The 25,326-nt window shown below is 53.2% G+C and overlaps 6 protein-coding genes across 6 annotated transcripts; 2 read left to right on the forward strand and 4 right to left on the reverse strand.

The window, feature by feature from the left end:
- Positions 1-1,001: 1,001 nt before the first annotated feature.
- On the reverse strand, positions 1,002-1,364 carry AYL99_11987 (hypothetical protein; the record flags this gene model as incomplete). Its single annotated transcript, XM_018843491.1, has 2 exons — positions 1,002-1,114; positions 1,205-1,364. 2 exons carry the CDS (start codon positions 1,362-1,364, stop codon positions 1,002-1,004), a joined length of 273 nt encoding a protein of 90 aa, XP_018687168.1.
- Positions 1,365-1,433: 69 nt separating this feature from the next.
- AYL99_11988 (hypothetical protein) lies at positions 1,434-1,895 on the reverse strand (the record flags this gene model as incomplete). Its single annotated transcript, XM_018843492.1, has 1 exon — positions 1,434-1,895. The coding sequence occupies one exon, from the start codon at positions 1,893-1,895 to the stop codon at positions 1,434-1,436; it is 462 nt and encodes a 153-aa protein (XP_018687169.1).
- A 5,976-nt stretch (positions 1,896-7,871) lies between these two features.
- AYL99_11989 (hypothetical protein) lies at positions 7,872-9,783 on the reverse strand (the record flags this gene model as incomplete). The annotated part of the gene is made up of 3 exons (XM_018843493.1): positions 7,872-8,268; positions 8,303-8,592; positions 9,742-9,783. 3 exons carry the CDS (start codon positions 9,781-9,783, stop codon positions 7,872-7,874), a joined length of 729 nt encoding a protein of 242 aa, XP_018687170.1.
- Positions 9,784-13,784: 4,001 nt separating this feature from the next.
- On the forward strand, positions 13,785-16,767 carry AYL99_11990 (hypothetical protein; the record flags this gene model as incomplete). Its single annotated transcript, XM_018843494.1, has 2 exons — positions 13,785-14,023; positions 16,443-16,767. 2 exons carry the CDS (start codon positions 13,785-13,787, stop codon positions 16,765-16,767), a joined length of 564 nt encoding a protein of 187 aa, XP_018687171.1.
- A 1,570-nt stretch (positions 16,768-18,337) lies between these two features.
- On the forward strand, positions 18,338-19,514 carry AYL99_11991 (hypothetical protein; the record flags this gene model as incomplete). Its single annotated transcript, XM_018843495.1, has 6 exons — positions 18,338-18,345; positions 18,402-18,520; positions 18,567-18,652; positions 18,701-18,782; positions 18,846-18,985; positions 19,050-19,514. The coding sequence occupies 6 exons, from the start codon at positions 18,338-18,340 to the stop codon at positions 19,512-19,514; spliced, it is 900 nt and encodes a 299-aa protein (XP_018687172.1).
- Positions 19,515-21,528: 2,014 nt separating this feature from the next.
- AYL99_11992 (hypothetical protein) lies at positions 21,529-23,538 on the reverse strand (the record flags this gene model as incomplete). Its single annotated transcript, XM_018843496.1, has 1 exon — positions 21,529-23,538. One exon carries the CDS (start codon positions 23,536-23,538, stop codon positions 21,529-21,531), a length of 2,010 nt encoding a protein of 669 aa, XP_018687173.1.
- Between the last annotated feature and the right edge of the window lie 1,788 nt (positions 23,539-25,326).

Consider the following 25,326-nt stretch of genomic DNA (forward strand, 5'->3'; position numbering starts at 1 on the left):
CGCCGAATGCTGGAGTTACACTCAGTCCCCATACAACGCTTTCCCTTCGAGACTGTAGTTGATGAATGCCGGAGTCAGAGTCGGTGTCGTCGTTGTCGTCGATGGCTGCTGCGGCTGCTGCGGCTTGCTGGGGTTGAACTTGATTGTTGTGCAGAGATGGAGGAAACCCCTCTCATAACGCCAAAGAGCTTCATCAATATCACTGGGCCGGCGGATATGATCAGTGATGAAACGCGCTTCGCTGTTTATGGTGGTCGTAGAAGCCATGCTAGCTTCTTTGGCGTATGGTGGCCCAGAGAGATCTTCACATTGCGAGCCCCAAGATCAGGGAAGTTATGGTTGACACCAAATTCTGTTGCCAATGCAGGATCACTCCACGCTGCTCGGGAGCTGGGGCGGGGGGGTGATGTGAGCAACGAACTCTGCCGGCGTACGATAGCGGCAAGGTCGAGACAGGTTGACAGTAACGGCAGCGAGACCAATGACTCTGGAGGGCGCTTCTTTGAACGACGTGGAGCGGGAGGTGTGCATGATCATGGGCAATTCAAAGCATAGCGAGGCTGGAAAAACAAAAGATAGCCGCATATCTAGCATACCCAGTCAAGCATGTGGTGTCCAGCCTCTATCGTTCCGGTCCTGTGTGCGTATAAGAGGAAGAGACGGTGCATGTGCCATAAACCCAGTTCGAGCAGCCAGCGAGCGACCTCATTCAGCCCATGAACCGTTGCAATCGAGCGGGAGCCTTTTCGAAACACTCTTGGTGAGGCCCACAGGCGAAGGGCAATTCCGATTGACAGCGCGCGATCCCAGGAATGGAAGAAGCGTGGATGTGCTCTCGACGTCCCGAGGCGGTTCTGATCCCAACCTCAAGGTAAAAACCACCGTTTGGGCAACGCCGAACGCGGTAGGGCGCGCCCTGCCTCCCAAGCTCTTCAAGAGCCCTGTTGAGTGTGGCGGCTGTCTGTTCCGTCGTCTTGCTGCTCTGTTGGTGTGGCTGGATGCTATGGACGCATCAAACACCGTCCGGCCTCAGTTAATTGTTCGAGGCTCTTTTCCGGCAGTTTCCTCGACTGGCACTGACGATCGCGGTCAATGAGGACGAACGGACCATGTCCTGCAAGGTGTCAGTGCTCGCGCTCGAGATAATGGGTCAAGTACAAGCTCTGGTCCAAGCACAGGTTGGTCGCGTGGCTGCACCCCTTACTCTCCTGCGCCATCGTGAGCAACTCCTGGACCGTCAGCGGGTCTCCCATCCTGCCGCTGAACGCCAACCTGCCTCTCAGCATGGTGTTTGGCTTGTCCTCCAACCACTTCATCTCCGCGCCGATCGTGTTGATGTCGGAGCTGATCACGTTCATGGACATCTTGACGGTGACGCTCACGAGTGCAGGCACGACTAGCTCTTGACGCACCCACGACCCTATACGTGACCATCATCCCGAGGTCGCCGACATGTACTCCACGTGGGGCTTCGACAGCTTGAGGATTAGCTCGACGAGGCTCAAGACCTCGACCGGACACGCGTAGCAGGAGAGGTACAGGAGGAATAACGCTAGCGAGCTTGTGAGGACGATCAGGAACGCCACCATGAGTGAGTTGTCGCTGCTGACGGCGTCGGAGGTGCTGTCGATGATGTTCAGGCAGAGGAGTGTACCGTCGTCCACCGCCATGATCGTAGACGTGTTCAGGGGGGGCATGAACTTCCACCCGGTCGTGGAGGGATACGAGCGTAAGTTTATGCCGCTAGTCAGGTGGGAGTGCCCCGACGTCGTGGCGACCTTGTGAACTATCGAGCCGGTGGTGTTGAGCACCATCATCAAGAGCAACAGCATCGACGTCAAGTACGCGCGGGACACGTACTCGACGGAGCTGGAGTGCATCGAGACGATATCCATCACTAACATGAGTTCTTGGAGGATGATAAGCATCGAAACCCGCGAAAACCGCCGTCATCTAGTTTCATCAGCAAGCCGAGCGCAGATAACACAGAGATGTAAAGCCGAGACATGACCATTCATACCTAGTGAGAGAATACGCAGAGGCGGACCTTTTATGGTGTCCCCACGCCTAAGATTGTTCTGATCTATCGTCGCTGGATTTGACATTGAACACCGCCTCGCCTACGTCTATGGAGTCAGGCACTGCGCGAAAGAATGGGCCAAAGAAAATGACCATTGCTTGACGCCTGCCGGCAGCATCTTCTGAAGCCAATTTCGGCGCAGTCGCCACCGGCGGGAGCAGCGGCTCCAGCACTTTGCAAAATTTCGAGTCTAGCGGGAGAGGCATGTTAGCTTTCCTTATTGTGTCTTATGCATGTAGGTGATGGCAAATGAGGGTGATCCGATCTTTAAGGACCCCCCCCCCCCCCCCCCGGCTCCCCAGGCAAAAAGATCACTTGCGAGTGTGTCGAGATCTTTGGGTGGGCGCGACAAAGGACCTACAACAACCCTCGGAGGGTCAGTGGCCGGCTGACTGCATTGCAGGCCAGGGAAAAATCTTAGGAGCCGGATCCTCTTGTTCAACAACATGTCTCCTTGAGCCGCCCACCCCTGCGTTCCAGCTACATATCGACTGTTTCGGATGGGCACGCAGATGACGGGCGGCATTAACAGAACCAGCTTGACAAACTTTTACACCAACAATTTCATCCCTCAAAATCCAAAAGACATAGAGCTCCTGCTTGTGAGTCGAACGATCGGCATCGATCGCGTCTGTGACGAGTCTGTTGCCAAGTTCACGCACGATATGGAAATCGACTGGCTGTAAGACCAAACAACGTCGACTGTCAACAGGACTCCCGTAAATTAACTTGTCATCAATTCCTCTCTCGAACACGGACTCGGCACCCTGCAGTGTCTTGCCCACCTCCAGTTGCAGCAACTGTTGAAAGTGAACTGACTGTGCGCTGCTGTAAAACACGCAGCAGCGAAAAGGCCATGGCTTTCCGTTTCGCTAAGGCAACGACGCCCAAGCTGACTGCGTCGCTTCCGCCACCGTCAAGGCTTTTTGGATCTCTGCTGGATCTGACTCCGGCACCCGAGCGTGCAGTTTCTGTGATGCAGGATCCCACACATTTATCCAGACTCTCGTCTTGCCACACAGCCGAGTTTGATGACCACTCAGTCGTATTCCGTGGAGTTGTTCCTCCTCGGTTCCCATCCGTGATTCCACGCTCTCGTGTGTACGAACGCTATTTTCGTGTTTGCCTTCTGTATGCTCCTCCAATCTCTACCACTCAGGATAGAACACACCGTCCAAGGCGCTCTCCCTGAGGCGGTCCATATCCTTTTCGTGCTTATGAGACGATTAATGCGTACAACCTGTCAAGCTCAGCACTTCTTCTTTGCTACAGCGGACTCGCAGCCCCCCTCAGTGTAAGAACAGGCCTCTAGCGGTTCATGTGGCAAGCAAGACATGAGGGAAATCCACTTCACTGACGCAAATCCCTCCAGGTGACGGTGCGTACGTTAACGTTGTTGTGTCTGGTACGGCGACGTAGACTGCTTTCGACCTGATGAGCGGCTGTGTTCAGCGCTTCGGCGACCTACAGACAGCGGTACTGGCGCTTTCCTTGACCGGTTCACGGTACCTAGACGGTGGGCCAGTGCTACGCAAGTTCACTGGCTGGAAAGATGCTTACAGCCATATGGTACACAGTTGGAATTTGAAGTCCGGCCGAGTGCGATTTGGCATGACCTGCCAGAACGCCGCCAGAGACGAAGCAGGGAGCCCGCCCATAATAGTGGCAAAGCAACAGGTAAGTCTCGTGTGCAAATTTTGCGCATGCTGGTTCTTCTGTTCCTGGAAGGGTCTCATGAGTCGGCGCCTGTGACGATTCTGGATCCGAGTCCGGAGTTATGGACGGAGATGGGGCTTGGCTGGCCCCTGCCGATATTCCACTATGGTCGTGGAGAAGCGAGCGGTGGAGGAGCCGTCTCGAAGACGGATGTTAATACTCTGAAGAACACATCTCTCACCATCTGGCGGACCAGTCTTTTGCGGTTGAGCCGACTTCGATGGGCGACTTGGTTGGATAGTGATTCCACATATGTCCTGATAGAGCCCTCGTAAAGGTCGAGAAGCAAACTTCTACGCCAACAAATAGGTACTCCTCCCACGTCACCGGCGGCCGGTTTGATGCAGGTGTTGATGGCTCGAAAGCTACTGCTGTATTGGTGCAACCCTGCTCGCAGATGGCGGCGGGAGGGCGTTGAGTTGACAGACGTCGAGGGAGTCGACGGTGAACTCAAAGTGTGGACCCTCAAGATGGTAAGCTCCCCTTTAGCTCAGTCGACATGGCGTTGTGCTTACATTCCATGTCAGAGCGTGGTCGGCCTCCGATGACAGGAACACCTTTGTTCATTTGCAGTTTTGGCGGTTTGCATTGAGCGATCCGGCGCTTCCACGTAACATTCCACGTCGCCGACAAGGACGCCGACGAGTTCCTGCGGCACCCTGCGCACGTCGTTCGAGGCCGTCACTGCCGAACCCGTGTGCGTGTTCTCGTCGACACGTACTGGGAGCCGAACCATCATAGCACAATTCGGATTGTCGAAAAGCCCTGGATCATCAGATGAGGCGACGGACGATTGCTGGCATCCCGTGATCAAGGAGCTCATGACGGCCATCCAACCACTGCGTTCTCGGCGAATTGGATCTGCTCTTCCTCCAAATCTCCTTCTATTCCCTCAAAACCATCCTGTTCAGACGTTATCGTTGCAGTAGGCAATGGCTCTTTGAGAGAAGGTTGGTACCTGCTGCTAGCTGCACATCCTGTTGTCATTGCATCGGGTTGAATCTCGACGACCAGGCTCCCTTGCAGCATAGTAGTCACCTCGACATTGAGCTGCCAACAAGCGACGTGCTCGGCTTCTTGTCAGAAGCTGGAATACGGAGTAAATGGAGGTGCTTGTGACCGGGCGGGGAGGGGAGGGCGCCCGCACGAAGCAAAGGACAATTGAGTGAGTTTGTTTCGCACAATTCTCGTTGTCACCACGAAGAGGCAAACAGAGAGGTGTGATAGACCTGGGTGAGCTGATGACACTGGCACCTCGCAAGAGGTCGTCACCATGTCAGTCGGATGGTGCCAAAAGTGATGTTTTGCCTCAAGAACCCGATGCAAACAACCTCCGAGTCCCAGCAGTCGACGACAATCACATTAATCTGCACCTCCTGGTCATTTTCGTTCGCACAGCTGGCCACCCCTTCGGATCAGCCACCGATGGCTTGAAGGCTTCAGGAGCATTGAAAAAGCAGGCCCAACAGAACAGAGACGCATAGATCAGAAAGAGGACAAATGCCTTGTAATTCCGCAAGCCCAGGCATGTGGATAGCCACGGGTAAGGATGGTCCATCCTCAAGACGCATCTTTTGTATGGCGCGGCGGGGCGACAAGGTGGCCAGTCTGTTCGTGTGGCGGCTGAATATTGGGCCTGTTCTTCGGGCGGTCACGAAAGTTGGCAGGAACAATTGATATTCATATGAGTCACTTATTGATCGAGTTGGTTTTTCGTGCTCGCGAATGAGGTGAGCGATACGGGTATCTCATATCTTCCTTACGATCGAGTGGACTGCATCGCAATAGGGAAGAATTCAAGAGGGTCGGGCTTACCAGCACTGGAAAAGGTTGTTTGAGTGACTCCCAATGGATTTGGATATAGAGGCGGAACGGGTGGGATGTCGGATGGTATGGAAGGTGGTACTGAGCACTGGTGTTGTCGTATATTACCGTTCCCTGGTCCAACCCATCTAGATGATATCCATAGACCGGGAACGAGGAAAGCACATCCCGGCCCAGCCAAGATGTCACTGACAGAAATCCACTTGAATTAGCTTGCATCAGAGGAAATGCCTTGCCGACATGAGAGTCGAGATATTCACAGGCATGAGATCACAGATCGCTCTGACTGGCAAAATTGATCACAGCTTCCTCCGGATCCTCCACCTTGATAGTTGCTTCGTCCTTGACCATTGCATGTCCAAGTGTCCGAGATATAGGTGATCGAAGCGCGATTGGAGCTGAAGGTGCTGCGTCGCATAACGTCTTGAAATCGGGGCAGTACGACAATGTTGGGATCCCCCGAGACTGGAACGACTTCGTTGCCCGCTTCGCGACTGAAGCTACTCGCGAGTGAGGTCGCTAGAGAGCTTCGACGGGGTGGCGGCAATAATTCTTGTTTGATTTCGGGCTCGTCGGTGTACTTTGCGCGCTGCTTGAGGCTCCTCTTCTCGCCCCTCTGTCGATGCTGCGGCTGCTGCTAGGGTGCCGTGTTCTGGACATCTCCATCCTCCTCCGTGGGTATGGGCGCCGGCCCCTCTGTGGTTGATCTCGGCTTCGGTGCGCTGAGAGGCCTGGCAAATGCCTCGTCGGCGAGAGCATTAGTGACTCGTTGAGCCAAGTCCGCAGAGTAATACATGTACTTGACTTCGGAGATGACCTCCGTTGTGATAAGACGATGACGCCTTTGTGGGATGGATGGGTTGTGCGTGGTCGCAGTGAATGGGTACGAAGCATGCAAAGGTGGAGATCCAATCGACATGGCGCCGCACGCAATGATCTGACATCTGGACTCTCTGACCCCCTTTGCAGTCTTCTTCCTGTCTCCGTGGAGGTTCCGTAGTGTTTGGTTAAAGAAATTTGTCCCTTCTCCGGTGATGTGGGCGGGTTCTCGTCTCCCTTGTGGAGCATATCGTACCCAATTCCGAAGGAGAGCTCGTAGATGATGTCCATGGACAAGTAGTGCCACTAGTCATAGAGATTGCTGGCCCGGCGGCCTGGCCCTCTGCGGCGATGAGGTTCATGCACTCGAGGAGATTTCCTGCGATATGTCCTCGTACTTGGTGATGGTAGAGATTACTGTGAGGAACCTTCTGGATTGACAAGGCACATTGACAGGTTGAAATGGTAGATCAAGGACACGGATTGAAGGGGTTTGGACGTTCCTCTCGTCAGCGAGCACTCACGTCTCTTGTCCCCTTAGCTCCGCTCGACATGCTGCGGGAGCAGATATGAATTACCTGGATTTGTCGCTGGGACCGAAATGCGACGATCACAGAATTGACATTACTTCACACCGGCGGGCGAGCGACAGTCCATAGTGGCCAGGATAACTCTCAGGCGCAATACCTATTGAGGATCTATCTGGTGCCTTCCCGCCATTGCAGGCGGCATCCGCATGATGGCCATTCAATGGGGCAAAACGATCTCTCTGCTGGCATGTCTGATCCTTGCTCTCGCTTGATGGTACGATGATCTCGGTGCAATCGTTGCTTAGCGAACCGGAGCCGAAAGATCCTCAAGACGCGGTTGTTGCGAGCCAGCTCATCAAAAACCGCGCTGGTGACCCGCATGACGTAGACGGCCGAGTACATCGTCAAGTGGCTGCACAAGATCGCCGGCGAGGACATCCACTCGTCCGGTGCCGCGCTCGATGGCTCCAGTGCCGGTCTTGCCTTGGTCTTTGTCTTCGGACGCCTTGCCCGGTCTTTAGTTTCTCAACCTGCTCTTTGAACTTTTGTTCATATGCTTCTTGTCTGAAGACCTTTTCATCATTAGCATAGAACTCGTCAGTCGTGACGAGACGTCATTCTGGAATCCGCGACGAACATTTCACCAGACGTGGATTTCATTAGGGCCAAAGAAGAGGAAGAGAAGTCGCGCCGGCACCAGAGGCGATTGGGCAGTGGCTCAAGACATCTCAAACGAGCCAGTTTGCCATCAATCGTCCCTAATATCGTGGGCACGACCAAAGTGTTGACAGGCATGTTTGAGGGCAACATCGACCAGACTCAGCACCGACAGCGGAGTAACTCACCATCACGTGACCCTATCAACAATCTCATCCCAATTACAGGCTCTGAGGCGACGGATCTCAGACGCGCCGGCCGACAAGGGCCCTCAGGTCGCGAGACAGCGTGCGCGGACCGCACACGAAGACCGTGGCTTCGTCGTCGCGGTTCAGCGGCACTCGCTCCCCGCGATACGGCGAGGAAGAAGAAGAGGAGTTCAAGACTTCGTCGACGATCGAGCCGAGACTGGGCCGGTGGCCGAGTGGGCGGACGTTGATGATGTCCTCTTTCATCTTCCTCATGGAAACGCGAGGCGCAACCACCCAGTTGACGGGCCCGGTCGTGGACGAAGAGGAGACGGACGTGATGTACACGTCGACGTCCCGCTCGAGGAGTCCTTCTCCTTCTCCTTCTTCAAGACGGCTAGGCAGCAGGTGGATGTCCCGTTGCGCATCGGCGTGGGTTGTTGTCAGAAGTTTCCTTTGTTCAATGTTCAGTTCTTCGCTGGGCTGACCAACCCAGTGACTGCATCGCTGAAGTGTTGCATTTGAGAGCTTCGATCACCTTAACATATTCGAATTTCTCTGCCTGTGGCACTGGTGCAGGTTGGCGTAATAGAGCCGGGAAATGCAGGACTTCGCGGACTGTGCTGAAGGGCAGACGGAGATCTTGCTGCTGGACATATCTCGTCTTTCGCTGGAACGATGGCTTGAGAGGCACGTGATCTTGCCCGAAACCTTCCCGACTGTACGATGACGCTGTGCGAGGATGTCCAGTAAAGTCGTCTTTCCAGAACCCGAGATCCTGTCAAGCAGGTGAGTGCCCTAGGCGTGACCTAGCCGTTGGCGTTGTCCAGTAAGCTTCGTTACTGCCCTCGAAATGCAATGTCCGGTGTTAATCCTGCCATAGGAGGGTGCCGACTTGTCTGTGTCCTTTCTCGTTCACTTGCTCGTCGATGCTGTGAGAGATTGCTCCCAAGCCGGGCCCGGAATCCTCTAAGCAATGAACCTACGAGTAGGTGGTTTCTTGGTTGGGGGCCCCATTCATCTCGCATGCCTTGCTATTGTGAAGGAACTCAATCTTGGCTGCATCGTTCAACAAAGGATTCTGTCGATGCTGGGAGAGATATGAAGAGGAGCCGCTGTAATGAGGTGGATTTGGTCGATCGGCAGATTCCGGGGAAAGACTCCGGGGAAAGAACAGGTCCTTTGATGAAAGGGTGTGACCTGCTCGGAGTGGGACGGGACTGTTTCGATTTCGGCCATTCCCACCCTGGGATGGGAAGAAGTCCCCTGGCTCGGACGGTCGCTCTGGTTGTTTCTTCGACCGTCGCGAGCCCGCTCTGGAATGAGTGTGCTCCCCTGCCGGTGCGGATATTGTACATGGTATTGTACATGGAAAGGAGGGCTTCGCAGATGGCGGAGAGCGAGAGAGCCACGCCGACGAGCTAGCCGCTTTATTCGATGGTCGAGCCGTCGAGGGTGAGAATGAGAGAAGTGGTGTCGACTCTGGCTTGCTGCTTGTTTGTGCGGTGAACAAGGTTCGAGGCAATGGGTCGGTAGGTGAGTGCTCAGAACGAGATCTCCTCGTTATTGAATCTTACGCAGTGAACTGTATCAGCAGCAGTTTGACGGGAGAAAAGGTGCCTTTCAAAAGCGGTTCGAACGATGAGTGACTGTCCGCCATGCACCGCCCCAACCCGATGTTCGGCGTCGCACGTCTCTCTGTCCACTTCGCTAGGGCGAAACAGAATGCACTGCGTGGCCATCTGGGGGAGTGGCTCACTTACCCTGGAGGTAGAGGAGGAGGGACTTTAGATTACCGAATAGTTTACATCTGAGAGTCATGATAATGAATGTGTAAAGGGAACGAGTGGTGCAGATAGAGAGGTGCCGAGTGACCAAAAGGCATGATTGTTTGGTTGCAGGTCCGCAAACGTCACCGCACACTCACCTCTTGGCACCCACTACCACCACCACGGATAAATGTAGACATTTCGAACAATTATTTCTCAACTACCAATGCTTCACTTGATGTTTTATCTGTTTGAGAGATGTCTGGTAGAAAAGAGCATTCTGAATTTCAGCGTGGCCTTGTATACGGGCTGCACTTGTCGGGTGCATCCGTCGGCAAGATCGCTGCTATCACTGGGATTCCAAAATCAACTATTCATGACATCCTACAAAATCCACAACCAGACAAGAACGCTCGCACTGGACGACCTCAAGGGCTATCCAATCTACGCACCACCAAGCGTTAACCTACAATCTCCCATCCAGAGTTGAGAAAAGGGCTGCAACTTGAAATGTCCGATGACACAGTTTCTCGCCTGCTTGAAAACCACAATATCAAGCAATAGCTTACGAAAACGCGTCCCAGAGTTACAGACGAACATGCTAAACAGCACTTGCAATGGGAAATGGCCTATAGGGGCCGGACGCGGGAGGATTGGCTGAAAGGCATCTGAAGCGATGAATGCTCTATCCAACGCGGCAGTGAAAACAAGCGAGAATAGGTCTTCTACACGCCTGATCAAGAATGGGATAGGAACAAAGCAAACACTAGGGGTATGTTTAAAGATGTGTCTATCATGATTTGGGCTGCAATCTTCGGAAGCGCATCTTCTGATGCATACATCTTGTCGCTCGATTAGGAGTCAGCAAATATGGGTTACTCAGCCAATTGCTATCCCAAAGTCCTTGCAGATAATGTCCGGTCAGTCTAGGAGCCTGACCGGATCTTCATGTAAGATAATGCACATATTCACAAAGCCAAAAAGGTCACGGAGTGGCTTGATATCAATAGAACAACTGTGATGGAATTGCCACCATTTTCGCCAGATTTGAACTCCATCGAAAACCTTTGGTTTGGGCTCAAATGTCTGGTTAACGCCATTGATCCAGATCTTCAGTAGACAACCGGAGACTCGCACGAGACTCTCGACCGATTTGCAAGTTGCTATTTCAAGGGCATGGGCGAGGATCAATAGGAAGAAGATCAAGAGTACTATCAAGTCGACGGATGAGAGAGTCAACGCTGTGATTGAAGCCAAGGGCAGGTATACGCGATTTTGATCTGGAAGATGCGCGATATTCCGAGAGTGTCTCTACTGAGCTATCGGTTCATCCTAAATGTATTATTCTACCATAGCAAATATATAGAAAAAACCCTTCTCAAAAGCACGGGGGTGTAGTGGTTGGCCAAGCCGGTGACTCTAGCGGACCTACTGTAAAAGTTCCGGCGAAGGCTCACAAGGCCTGCGCAGGGGTGATCAGCACCGAGACGCGGTCGCCCGGGCTCGCCTAAGGCCGCCTAAGGCCTTTTTCCTTGGCTTTTTGGGGCAGAAGAGGAATAACAATACAATGTAATGTTTTGGTCTTTTCAGCAAACCGTCCTGCTGGGAGCAATGCCAGCCCAGCTGTCGAATCCTTAATCGACCTCCAGGTAGGCCCAACAATGTACTATTGACCAAGACAGCTAACACTGGCCTCGACAATGCTCATCAGGACAAAGAACGAACCCCCCTTCCCTCCTTTTCTCAAACGTTTCACGTCAGGCACGAGCCCACGATTCGCCGCAACCAGTTCTCTTTCGCATCCGACCTCCTGAACGACCCCCGCTGACACCATCCTCTCAAACGGTGTTCGCGGGCTGCGAAGCCACCGATCGTCGTGCAACGAGTGGCAGCCTGGACTGCTAGGCTTCCGGATGTTCTGGAAAAGCTGCTGCCCAGCATGGCAGGCTGTTGGGATTTGCAAGCAAGAGACAAGAGACAAGGAAGCAGACACTCGAACAACTTTTCTGCGTCCTTCCGGGATGAATCGTCGAGACCGTCGACCAAAGAACTGAAGAATGAAACGCTGCTGATGTGTGGCAAGTGAAAAAAAGTGGGGTGCCAGGGAAGCCGAGCCCGAATAGTTCGCAGGTAATTTGAGTGATGGATTCCGGCAGATCTGGCAGAGTCGCTTGAGTGATGATGGCGTCGCTGTGGGTTTGGACCATCTTCTGGTACTCATCCAGATTGATACCGGCTGTGAATGGGAGTTCTCGCAGGCGGGAGGCTGAAAAGGCAAGATCAGCTCTTGACGCACATCCCGCATCTCACCGCGTCCTGGCTCAGGTTGCCAGAGAATCCCTGGCCAAATCCGTGGAATCTACCCATCCTTGTTCTCGATGTCTCCTGGCTATACCCCTTTCAGGCGTCAGAATATTCTATGTATGGCCGACTTTGGGTATGCGCTGATAGCTTTCTGCTGTCTCTACCTATTCAGCTCCACCCTTCCAGACTTCGGAAGATACCAAGAAGTAGCCACGTTCATGAGAGAAATGGCGGTTGCGAATAACACTGCTACATCTTCCGAAAGAAGTCTTCCTTGCATCCTACCAATCCTATGCCTTGTACTCCGGCACTTCTGGCCAGCATGCTCTGGATCGCGGTACAGACTAGCGATCCTGCTTTTCTTAAGCTCGGATCTGTCGGCAACTGTTGGAGTCCCCCATTCCGACCGGTTGTGCAGGAAGTGGAACAAGGCGGTCGAGATGTGTCGCGTCGTATCCTCATCTCCCTCGTCGCCTGTGCCAGTCCCAGAAAACTATCGGAGTCCTCACCCTGTTCGATCGGTCTTCTCTTCTACTATCTGGATGCTGCCCTCTACGGTCTTGATGGGGAATCTTGTCGACTCTTTGATCTTTTTCTGCCTCGATCCTTCATACTCGCAGCTTCCTTACCCGTTATCCGCCCTACGCCAGAGACGCTTCAGTGGTGTCGACCCTCGACGATCTGAATAAGCGTCTCAATCCTCGTGGACAACTACATCGTGGAAAGATTGGAAATCGAGCCCTGTATGACGGGGGACACGTTTTGGTTTGATGGCAAAGGGCTCTTGCGGTGCTTGACGGAGGGTGGAATTGCTGAGGTTGTTCTCCGACACCAGCGAGTTGATCAAGAAAATTGGCGCAATGATGGCGGCAAAGAGCTAGCTCGAGGCAGCAGGCGTGCGGTCGTGAATGACATGGAAGAGCGAGTGAACGAGAGGTCCTTGTGTATTAACGAACCAGGGTGAACGATGGAGTCCGCCAGGACACGATTTGACGTGTTTGCGGCTGGAGCGTCTGAGGGAATCCCATGTTGCATGTCAAGTCCCTCTGTGGGTGCGGGAACGTTCATCTTCAATAAACACGATTACTGCGACCACGAATTGTGGCACGTGTTCTGCGAGTCCTTCCCCACCCTGTGACCGTACGAGTTCTGAGAACCCTATGCTCGAGAAATTGAGACCGCCCTGTACAAGTTCTCGCCCATGTTGGGTGGAGTTCGAAGAGCGACGGACGCTAGGGGCGCTTGCTCTCGAGGACTCTCATCCCTCGTTGTCGGCCCCTGGCCACGAACCTGTTGTTCAAACAAGGCCATACATACACGTTGTATGAATGGATGCACATCTAATAATGTAACAGAAAATTCCCTCCCAATTGCCACGTGACCGCTGCCATGTCCCACCGCCACGACTGGTTATAGGCGTCCTCTTGCGGAAACACGGCGGGTTATTGTGCATAGTCGTTGAGAAGCCAGAGTCCAAGTTGCAAACCCGCGCCCGTCCTTCCTGGATGAAAAGGATATGGGGAAAGTTAAGTATATGGAGCAGTGTTCTCGGGCGAAGCCTGCCAGTTCACTTTGACCGAGGGCAAAGTCCGCACCCAGCCAGAGCAGGATGGCAGGCTAATGGTTGTGCGACTTACAGACATAATCAACAGCAGAAGCCTAGCTCTTCGCACGAGATACGAGTATAGATGAATGAAATCCTTTAATCATCCGGTGCCAGTTTTGATAAATCGTGATGTGGAACGGCAGTTGCGTGGGCACCAGGGCACAGCAACACATGCATCCCCATAGCTCACCACTGGCAAAGCCATTCTGTGAAGCGAGTTATATACAGTACATTCACCTTCTCACACTGGATACTCCCTCCGAGGACGGAACCACCACCATCTCAGTCACCATGGACGACTCATCACCCCAGCAGTCATCCTCTCCCGAAACCTTAAAATCTCCTGAACAACCACCTTCAGAGTCCAACTCTGTCCTTTACGGCTTCGCCGACAGCTTTCTCATCGCAGTCCCCTTCCAAACCATCGTCGCTGGGCTCACCCGGAAACAGTATGTCTCCTTCCATGAACTCCCCCTCTACGATGGGTTGAACCAAGGAGAAGTTCCGAAGAATCAGCGCCGAGAATCTACGTACGCAAGGGAGCAAGACATAAGAGAGGCAAGGGGGAGAGACAATATCGGAAACCCCCTTGCTAAAGGCGTACGATATAAAGAGCGAGTAAGACGACTCTTCCTTCTGCTTTCCTCTCCTCGGATTTGTCCTCCTTATTACTAGGTTGGCTAGTTGGATACAGAACCCTTTCCAAACCCTCACAACCATACCGTTGCCCGATCGCCGCTCTAGTAGCCATTCTCTCTCGAAACCTCAAGATCTCCTGAATAACCACCTTCAGAGTCAAATCGTCCTTTAAGGCTTCGCCGACAGCGTCCGCCGCAGTCCCCTTCCATGCTCCTATCGCTGGGCTCGCCTGGAAACAGCATGTCTCCTTCCACGAACCTCTCATCCGCCCCGCTTGATCCTGTCAACGCAGCCAGAAGGCCAGGCACGTTACCCTCGCGTACCAGCGGGTTGAATTCCGACATTCAGGCAAAGATGAAGGCGTTCTCCCTATCCCGGCAGGGTGCACCTCCCGCAAAAGCATTGTACCAGAAATCGATGGGTAGTTGGCATACACCTGCGAGAACGCACAGGGGTGTGTCCCGCAGGTTGGCATTGACTATACCACCACCACCAACAACAACAGCAATGCATGATCGCGTTAGGTGGCCACAGGCTCTTGGAAACGCAAGATAGGATGTCTCAATGCAACCGGCACTCCATTCTCTGTCAAGAAAGGCTTAATACTTGATCTACCACTGTTACCTGTCGTCTATCAACCCCAGTACCCTCCAAAACGTGAAGATACCCTGTTGCAGAGTGGTGGCTGGAGCCACCACCGCCTCTGAGACCCATTACAGTATAGGCAGGAGGGTTTCCCGATCCCCGATCTGGTGCCTTTACAGGCGGCCCCTTGACAGGAGCTCCTCCGCCCTCACCCAGCTCCTCTACTGCTAACCTCCGACTCCATCCTGGTATATAACGACCGGATGCACCGAGGGGCCCGTCTACTTCACTATTCCCTGCGGCGTGATCATGACTGCTATTGACTCGCAGCGTGGACTGGCCAGCGCTGGTGGTCGTCAAAGTCAAACTGTTTAGGTCGCGTTGTTAGGTGACCTGGGCGCTCATATTCTGAAGGCCTCTTACCGAGAAGAGATGTCCTTTTGCCGCACGGCATGTCGGCGGAGAGACGATGAGTATCCACGATTTGGAAGAGGGCGCACGGAAGCCAGACACTTGAATGTTCTCAAACCGGATAACAAATTTTGAGACACCAGCACAGGCCGTATACCGCCCGACATCCCGTAAAGATGCCTGCGGCGCCACGGCTTCTGATACTGCCTCGGTGTTCTAGAAGTCCAGGCAGGCGGTCCACCACTCAAAGGGTGCAATATGCCGTTGGATGTTTCCTCCCCAAGCCGATCAACGGATGGATCTGAAGAAAATATCTGCACAGACCCGATCATCGCCGAAACACAGACAGGTGGCAGGTCGAATTATCGCTGATCTCGTTCAGGATGCTGAATGGAGTCTCAGTTGCAGAGCCTTTAGTTGCACCAATGTCTTCTCGCTGGCGATTGGCCTCGGAGACGGAGAAAGAAAGCAATCAAGTGCACCGGCGTGCGGAAGGCCTTTGGTCACGCAAACATTTTCGGTGGTTGCGCAAGGATGTACCGGACGGACGCGACGTTATGGGAGTGTCCTCGACAGGGCTCGTTCTTGGGTACCAGGCGGATGCGGCAAGTCGTGCTTTCGCATTGTGGTGAATGAACTGACATAACCAAGAAAACTGCGCTTTTCTGGTCCTTGTCCTGCCATGATAGGAAAGATCCAACAATGTCCCCCGAGGACTGGTTACAACTTCGGACCTCTCACCAAAGCTGCACTCGCCTTTGCGGCTCCCGGTGGACATCATCATCAGCGGGACCCGGGGTGTGTGTGCTGGTCTCCATTAAGCACCTCGACCTACAGCCTCCTGCAGCCCGGCGGTGCCGGACTTCGTCATTCCTAAGACCACCAGAAAAAGGAATTCTCTTCGGCGACGGCCATAGACCTGAATGTTGAAGATTTCCCGGCCACCGAAGGCGGTTTGTTCCAAATCATGGATACGGAAAAAGACTCGCATTGATTTCTCAAGTTTTGTACTACCACTCCTCCTTACTCTGTTTACTTTGTTCCAGGCCTGGATCAAACCCAGCGACGTGAACGAAATGTTTCCGCAAAAGCGCCGCCAAAATGCAATATTTGCCAGTGCTATGCTGGCACGGGCTGCTCGGCACTGGAGTCGGGCAGACACATCCGAAACCTTCGCAGCTGGGGCTGTGGCCGCTTGTGTAGGCAATTTTGCTGTCGCCGACCATGTTGGCACCAAGGAAGCTTGATTTCTTCTTTTAATCCTTGTGACCCAGAGGACATAATTTTTCTGGTACTTTGATGGGTTCGCTTGAGCAAACTTCACGACATTATTCCGGTACTTCATGAGAAGGTCCCCTGGGACGGCGATGACGACGACTTCAGTCCAAGAGCCGTTCCTCGACCAACAAGCGTCGCAGATGAACGCCCAAGCCGTCTGGTGCCGCGTAAGGGCGATTATACTCCAAACGGCAAAGTCCTGATGCAGTATCAAAGTCAACCAAGTCTATTCTCCCCAAACACTTCAAACACTCCAATTTGGCCAGTATCGACGGCGTACGTGTCGCTCTATACGGCGGACAAGTGCTACATCGAGGGCCTCGCCAAGTGCTTGAAGATGGAGATGCTCGTGCTTGTGTGAGAGGAGAGAGTCGCGTCTCCACGTAACGATCGACGTTAACGAGTTCCTGTCCGGGAACTGGTCTAGTGTTCACATCGCTGGCGCGGGCGTAGATGCTGGCGGAGAGCTTGCTGGCCGCCGCTTCAGGAGCTTCTCGAACATGAACGATAAGGCCTCATCTGCAGCCAACCTCAGCGTACGCGGCAGTCATATGTCAGATCGAAACCATATCTCTCGCCTGCAGAGCCCAAAGCCAGAAATGCAGCCGCCCTGCCCACGGCGACCAGTGCATTTAAGAAGACGACTTCGCGCCATCACCTGCCTAGGGCTTCCCATCAGCACCATCATGGCAAAGAGAAAGACAACAGTTCCAGTGGCATCAACGCTCGCACTCGCATTTGCACATATTGCACCATAACAATGATTCCACACATGGTCTTCCCCCAGACGCCACTGCCCGACCCAGTCCGAAGCACACGCTCCCCACCGGTTCGCCTCCAAGGAAGCTCTCTCGACGCTCCTGCACCTGGTCGCAGGGCTCAACACCGAACGCGGGGCGATCCTTCGCCGGGCTCTCAAGGCCAGATGAAAAGCCACCAGCCCAGCCGATATAACATGCCTGCCCTTTGTACAGGGCCATGCCAGCTCGCTGTCCCATCGCCTCTTACGCCTTCACATCCACGCCATACTTGGAAATCATACTCGGGCAGCTTGTTGGACATCCAGCTGACATCCTCCCTCTTGATGTTTGCCAGTATCACCGTTTTGGCCTCGACTTCATGGCCTCTGCCAATCCATGCTCTGTTGTCACTGGATGAACTGTTCTCAACATCCAAGAATCGTCCTGAGGCCTCGTAGCCACCATGTAGGTATTGAATAGCCTGCCACAGCAATGCTTTTAGGTCGCTTCTCTCGTTGAAGCCTAAGCATGCGGACCTCCACCTTGCTCTACCCCTCTGCTCCCGACCTCCTGTCACTCTACTCTCGGCAATCGGAGACCTCTCAGGGGTGTGGGCTCAATCCAAGAGCTTTATGACGCCTGGAAGCACTTTCAGCTACTTGCCTTTGATTGGTTGAACCCAGGACAAGGCTCGGTTCTGGAGAACCAGCGCCGAGACGACCTTGTGGCACATCAAGACTCGTACAGTCACGTGACCGTGCAACGGGGCGGGTTCGGTTCCGATCAACCAGCGCCAAGCCTGCTGACGCAAGGGGGAAAGACATCGAACATTAAGGCGGAGAAACATGCCGCAAGAAGAACTGCACCCGCAAGCGAGCAACACATGACACAGTAAGGAGGTGAACCATGCCGAAAGAAGAACTGCACCCGCGGCAAGGGGGAAAAGGCGGTGTAGGAACCCTTGCTGAGGGCGTACCATATAAGGAACGAGGGAGGCGCCTCCGCCCTTTTTCCTTTTCTCTTCCTTCTTCATTTTCTTTCCCTCGTCCTTTTCTCTCCTTCTTCCTTTTCTCTCCTTCTTCAATTTCTTTCCCTCTTCCTTTTCTCTCCCTCTACACAATGGGTAACTTGCCTCCCCCCGCGCATCTCTTGAGACCCCCCTTATCTTTTCCCACAAGCCCAACCCTGACAATGGCGTCGTGAGTACACACCACTGCATGCCCCCCAGAGAGACAGCATGCTGACAGCAGGCCAGTTCCGAGTCCATTGATGAACTTGTCAGGATAGGCGATGTCTTGCAATTTGAAGTCTGCCAGAGATGCGTCCGCAGCCTTTCTCGAGATTCTCAAGTCATGATCGAGCCGCGCACTACGCGTAGGCAACTGCTCTCAGTCTGCCTTGTCCATACTAACCTATGCAGCCGGCGTCAGGACAGTTCGAGTCAGATGTGACAGACGCCGTGGCGCTTGTCAGCACTGCCGCGATTCGAACACTGAGTGCAGAGCAGTGAGTTCAGCCGGCTCTAATGTTGCTTCATTCAAGCTGACAGTACAGATTCCTCCCAACTGTCGTGGTATGACCCAGCAACTGATCATTGCGGCCCTCGACAATTTCACTGTCAGGCACAAATTCAGTCGTATGCAACCTCATTCTCCAGCCAGTCTCAGGCAGCTTTGAGCCAGCTAACATCCTGATATAGGCGATGCTATCAAAGCCATGGCCAGATGCATTGACAAGAAGTGCACCGCTTCCAACTCTGAGAATGAGGTGGGACCTGAAATCCGTGCACTGGGCAGTGTGATTGCACAGGGTGTTGAGGCCATCAAGACAGCCACAGAGGTCATGGCCCACCATGCAAGTCCTCTTCTTTCCCCCTGCTTTTGGCCCACTAACCCAGTAGCAGTTCGGAATCAAATTGCCCCCGTGGTCGGGCGGGCCTCAGGAGTGTTTTCCTGGCACCGTGGGCATCAGTGACTCAGGGTGTGCTTTCACCGCAATCGACGACGGCGGCCGCAGACGTCTCAAAGTCTACAAGCGCATGAGTGACGGTGAGCTCGACTTCGACCAACGTTTGAGTTATGCAGATGCTGCTTTGGTGCTCTGGACACCGTCACGCAAACGCAAGGCGAGAGCAAGCTCAGAACCATGTGGACATCGCAGCTCCCCAGAAGAGTGTGGAACCACAGGCAACGAGGGTGACAACGACGAAGATAAAACCACAAGCAACGAGGATGACAACAAGACTCAGGGCCATCCCAAAGGGAAACGCAAATGTCCCATCAAGAGACCTAGATTGGTCCCTGGCACTTCAAACAGAAGCGGTGTCAGAATTGAGGCTCGCGTGTGGACAGACAGTGAGGGTGAGTAAGGTCTGCTTTTAGGTCATGAAAGGCATGTCGTGATGGCGACTTGGCCTGAGGAGGAAACAGGAGTCGGAGCTTGGAAAGTGTTTTTACTCCATAGCTATAAGAGTGATCAGCACCCTTAAAGCACGCACAAACAGTACTTTTACTTTCTATTTTGCAGCGAACCTTCTTCCCAATTTCCTTAGAAGCCATTCTAAGCCTCCGAGGAAGATCCCCCTGGGCCTCTATAACCTACCTTTCGTATGCCACTACGCTTCCGGGACTCATTCCCGACGCTTTAGTTCACTGTTAGATGAAATAGCCGCCCTACTATAGGTCATCGTGGTTCACCTGCAGGATCTCATTTTGGATCATCATATCCTCAGGTCTGTCGACGGCGCCCGCACTATTCACGCCCTCCAAGTCCCATTCCAAGGCCATGCTCACGGACAGGACTCGTTTGGTTCCTCCAGTCCTTCGACCAACTATGAATCGTGATCAAGGAGCGGTACTGGACCTCATCGTTGTTCGTCCCGCTCGGTCGTTCGGGTTCCCGATTGCGTTCCCGGGTCTTCCACAAGCCCACGGTACGGTGTCGAGTGTTTCCGTCGGATCTTCCCCCGCGATTTGAAGGGTGTCCTGGGAACAGAAAGGCCCAGTGAGCCAGCGAGCAAACGGTGTGCATGTTCACGGGGGTCTTTAGCTCAGCCTTTATCTGGACTTCTACCGTGAAGAGATAGATTTGGACCACACCCTGCAGCCAGAAGGGTTCATTGTCGTCCCCTCAATGAAGCCTCTGGAGAGACATAGTGTCGGAGCTCGAGAAAAGATGCCATCCGAACACGGGGGAGTTCGTGGTTCGTCGAGACAGATGATGACGTTCGACCTGGAAATTGTGCCCGTGCGGGGAGATTTTAGGGGGAGGAGCTTTAACTAAACCTTTAACTATATCACAGGGAGGCTTAACGAAACCTTTAACTAATTTAACCGTGTTCCCACACCAATTTAATGCCGGGAAAAAAAAAGGGGGCCATTCGGGCGGAAGGGGAGATCAGCCTGGCCGCCACCACTGCATATTCTGTAGGAGGTATCCAACACTTTACATTCGGCTACTTAAAGATGTTCTTATCCTGTTCTTCTCTCTAATTTGTCGCTCCGTCGCTGGGGTGGTAATTATTTAGGTGATTTCCAGCGAAGCGCCGGCTGAGGTTGTCACCCGGGCTTCCCGGCCGACAACACGCCAGGGCTGTTACAATGGCTGTTACAATGCGCTTCCCGGCCGACAACACCCCAGGGCTGTTACAATGGCTGTTACAATGCGCTTCCCGGCCGACAACACCCCATGGGGCGAGTGGCCCCCAAGTGCCAAGGCGGCCCCCACAAGGTATACACAGAAAGAGATAAATAGGACCTCTATTCTCGCACTGCTGGAGAGGCCCTCAACAGTGCGAGAAGTCGATGTCTCAAGGACAGCTTTATACAATCAAGATACGTGTTCAACCCTCTGACTCTTCGTCTAACGATCCCACCCCACGGCTCTCTGACAGAGGTGATGTTACCGGCAGATATGAACGGAGAGCCACCGTTCTGATCAAGACAGATAACGTGACTTTGGAGATTTGGGGGCAATTTGGGGGATTTTGAGGGATTATTTGGCTTCCCGATCCTGCGTCCGCGCTCTGATAATCACCCTTCCCATGACGCCGCCCATCAACTGGACTTCCAATAACTTCATTTCAACACCACCAACCCGTTCGTTAACAGCCTTAATCTCATCGTTCTGACTATCTGTGAACAGCCTCTCTTACTGGTTATGGAACTATGAAACTGACTGATTGTAGGACCCCAAATCATACCCGGTCAATCTGAAACATTATCCATTTCTCCGATCAATGTCTCTCTCCTCCCTCTCTCTTGCCTCCGAAGGCCTGCTGGCGTCGGACGAGAAAAGGTGAAATTGTGGCATCACAGACCCTGGTCAGATCGAACCCTTCTCCTCTCCTCGAACCTCTCTCCTCAATTCCGAATCGCCATCGGTTACATTGACGGGCCGACGGGCCATCGGGCCATCGGACCATCAGGTGTCGGAAAGAAAACATCCTTCGCTCCAGTCATCTTCTTGATGTCGTTCACCAGCACGGTTGAGGGTGTCATATAGGTCACTGTATGGTCGGAATTTCCAGCCACAACGAGGCCTTTCATCTCTCCTCTCGTATTAAAGACGACAGCCCCAGAATCCCCCGGGCCAGCAAACCTTCTATCCTTTTCCCACGAAACGACACATACTGCAGAAGCTCTGCTGAGTTCTGGAATTTGCTGGTGCTCGGTGCCGGGCTCCGCCGGCCAAACTCTCGTATATGGTGCCTCGAGGACACTAACGAATGACTCAGCTGGGTTGATCTTGCCTTTGGTAAACCCGGTTGTTCTTCCAATTTTGAAGACAGGCTCCTCAGTCATAGGAGGAGTATACCCAGTCAGAGGACGAGAATACCCAACTAAGCAGGTTTGAATATACTCCCTAGATTGCTCAGGTATTCTATTTTCGATCGGTACCTTTCGAGAGTCGATTGGAAAGAGAGCCCAATTAAGGATCATTCCAGTATCTTCGTCCTTACGGAAGCCGGAAAAACATCGGAGAGGTCCAAGCGAACACCGTGGTGTATCTATCTCTGCGAGAAGTCCATTAACTTTCGAGAGGGAGTCCTCAGCGTGCTCTGTTATGCGCTTGAATTGCTTGTATGTCGCGAGATCTCCCCGAGGAAGCGTCCTATCCAATTCTGGATCTCCAATTGCTAGTACTTCCGCCACGTAATTGAGACGTAAGCAGGCTTCATTTCCCTTATCTATTCTCTGCTGATAGTATTCCTTTAGGTCCTCAAGGTCGTTTCTGGACGGCATTTTGATCACGGGCGCATTAGGAATTGTCCCGAGTGCAGCGCCAGTAGGCAAAAAATCAATAAGTTTAGCCGGTATGTTTCTCTGTGCCTCGGGATCGGCGTAGGAAACCTGGCCGTCGGATGTTGGGAGAGCGACATGGCAGGCGGTTAGACCGTACGTGCCTGAGCCTCCCAGCGTAACAACGCAGCCGAAGGAACCAGATCCGACATAGGAGTCGGGGCAGATACTGGCGCCCATATATGGGATAGTATTGAAAATGTCATCTCCGTGCGACAGTGCAGGTGGCTCTCTCTCATAGGATAGTTCGTTGGTACCTCCTACCAAAAATCCTCGTATGATTTCGAGTTCAACGCCTCTCTGCTGGTAGAGAGGATCGCCGCTGATAGCGCTTCTGCATTCCTGAAGTGTAGGGCCGTCAAAGTCTTGAGCGTCGTATCGTATCAAAAGAACCGCTTTAGTCTTTTCCTCGTCTTTTCCCCCGGCCCACTCTTTCCCGCGTCGCAAAAGGTCCAGAGTAATCCAACTATTTTTCACGGAGACAACGTTAAGAATCTTATTGGCGACCACGGGCCATGTCTTCAGGAGAGGGTCGTCGGCAGAGATCACCTTACTAAATGGTGTGACCATAGCACGCCTATCTGCCAGCAGCACTTTGATCCACGGGTATCCTAGATCTTCTAGCTTCGATCGCATCGTATCGGCAGCTTTGATCCACCGTTGCTGGCAGCCATCATTCCATTGTAGCTCCATAAATGCATATGCATAGGCTTCTGCGTTCGGTCGTGCTTGGCTGACCATCGTGACCAGTCTAAAGTCGGGGTCCGCGGGCCAAAGAGAATTTTCTTTCAAAATTTTGACCAAATCTCCGGCAATGTGACTATCAAATAGAGTGCGCCTATCCTCGGGAGTCTCGAGATATCTTATAGGTAGCATCGGGAGTTCCGGTCCTCCTACTCGGTAGGCTTCGATATCAAGCCCCTTATCGGTGTAGGTGGCTGTCCCAGGGATACGACCCTTGATTATGTCGCCTAGAACATCATCGTGAATATACTCCTCGGAGCTGGAGTTGTCGCCGCGTTTTCGCTTCTTTGCAGGTGAAAATACACTTGGTGGTTCGTTGGATGAATGCGACGACGTGGGGGACGCCATGACGAAGATTGGTGATGCTGCGCTGAAGAGAATGAGAGGAGAAAGGTGGGAAAGAATCAGGAATTTAAAATAGAAAGATGGTGAGGACCTTTGTTATTCTTCATGTGTATCCAGGGAAGTGACACTGCGCGCCACTGGCACTGTTGTGGGCAGCCGCTGGTTGGGCGTCTTGGCGCATTCCCACTTAGGTAGTGTCACAAACAGAGCAGAAGAGCATGTGACTCGCAGGGGAGAAGCACCCCTATGCGCCACCGTAGCTCAGGGGGAAGAGCGGAGTAAAGGGACTCCTCGGACGACCCTAAGCCATTTCGGCTTACTAAGCCTATATGAGAAAAGGTACGCTTCCCGCACCCAGGAAGCTTCCTTCTCTCAAGCATGGAGTCTTGTTATTACTGTCCGTAAAGGATACTTATTACTACGGAATCTACCTATCGCTGAGTACTGCCTATCTTCAATAAGGCATCCTTGACTCAAAAGGGTGGAACCCGATGGCGGGCGGGACGCTGCGCTGCTTGACGATTCGAGGCGAGACGACTCCATCCTCTTGTTTCCACGGTTGAATCCCAACGAAGGCGACATATCTCGTCATGTTTGGCCCTTATAATATCGGCCATCAGCTGGGCAAGCTGCTCTTTGTTCACTGCGAAAGGACTCTATTCTTGATCACAATTGCGCGAAGGCAAGCGTCGCTTATCAATCGACATTAACGTGGGGAGATTCGAGCGCGAGAAGACTATTTCCAACTTTGCGCATCCCCACCAGCTATTGGGGGTATTGTCATTTCACCGTCAGCACGCTAGATCAGTTCCTTGGACACATCCTACTATCCTCCCCAGGCAAATACAAGCTGACAGCAACAACGTCTCCATACCCCCTCGTGTTTTCCCTGGACTGCCGCCATACAAAAACACATCCTCGTGCGCCAGGTAGCTGCTGCTGCCCACGCCTGTGCCCGTGTCTATGTTCTTGGGAGGTCTCCCCCCCCAATTCCCGCAAAGACCAGAGGGACCATAGGAGGGCAAATAGCTTCTTGGTGAGATCCCCGCAACGTATCCTGCTCAATGCGTCTTTGGTCGAGTCGCAGACCTTCCTGCCGGAAGTTGAAACGTGCCAACGAAGTCTCCGTCGTCAAGGAAACAGTGACGATTGATCCGTCGACCGGCAAAGAATGGCCCCTGGTCGGGGTTGATTTGTGTCCCGTCGCGCACATGATACACCAGAGCGAGGCATATTTCCCCAACGGTTGAAATTTATTCCGGAACGCTTCATCCCCTCTCAGACACTGGTTCCGGAGTGTGAGACACACACGCCAGCCAGAAAGACGCGTGGAGTCGACGTCGTATTTGCAACATCAGATCGCCAATCCAGGAGCGAAGAATCGCTTCAACGAGGCAGATCTCCACGGCTGGTGCCGAGGATCAAGACTTGTGAGGTGCGACCCCAAACAAACAGTGCGAGAAGCGGCCAACAGAGATGACTGGGGTTCAGAGAGTGGTGTTGGGAGGACTGATGGAAGAACGAAGCAAGATGCTCAATTCTAGGAACGTCGCCAGGAATGTAACAATGCAACAATGGTCCGCACACCCGTCCACCTTGCTGATTTGCATGATATCACTTTTCTCACCTTTCCGAGATAGGGCCGTGCGCTGCCAGATTGGGTATTTGTGCCAAGTTGATGTACCGACAACGCTGCGCTGAATCTCTCCCAGTTTGCACACCCCCTCCACCTTATTGATTTATATGACATCACTTTCTCACCTTCCAGGAAGGGACGTCTGTTCCTGGATT

The sequence above is a fragment of the Fonsecaea erecta genome (genome assembly GCF_001651985.1).
Source record: "Fonsecaea erecta strain CBS 125763 chromosome Unknown Scaff21, whole genome shotgun sequence".
NCBI classification, from domain to species: domain Eukaryota; kingdom Fungi; phylum Ascomycota; class Eurotiomycetes; order Chaetothyriales; family Herpotrichiellaceae; genus Fonsecaea; species Fonsecaea erecta.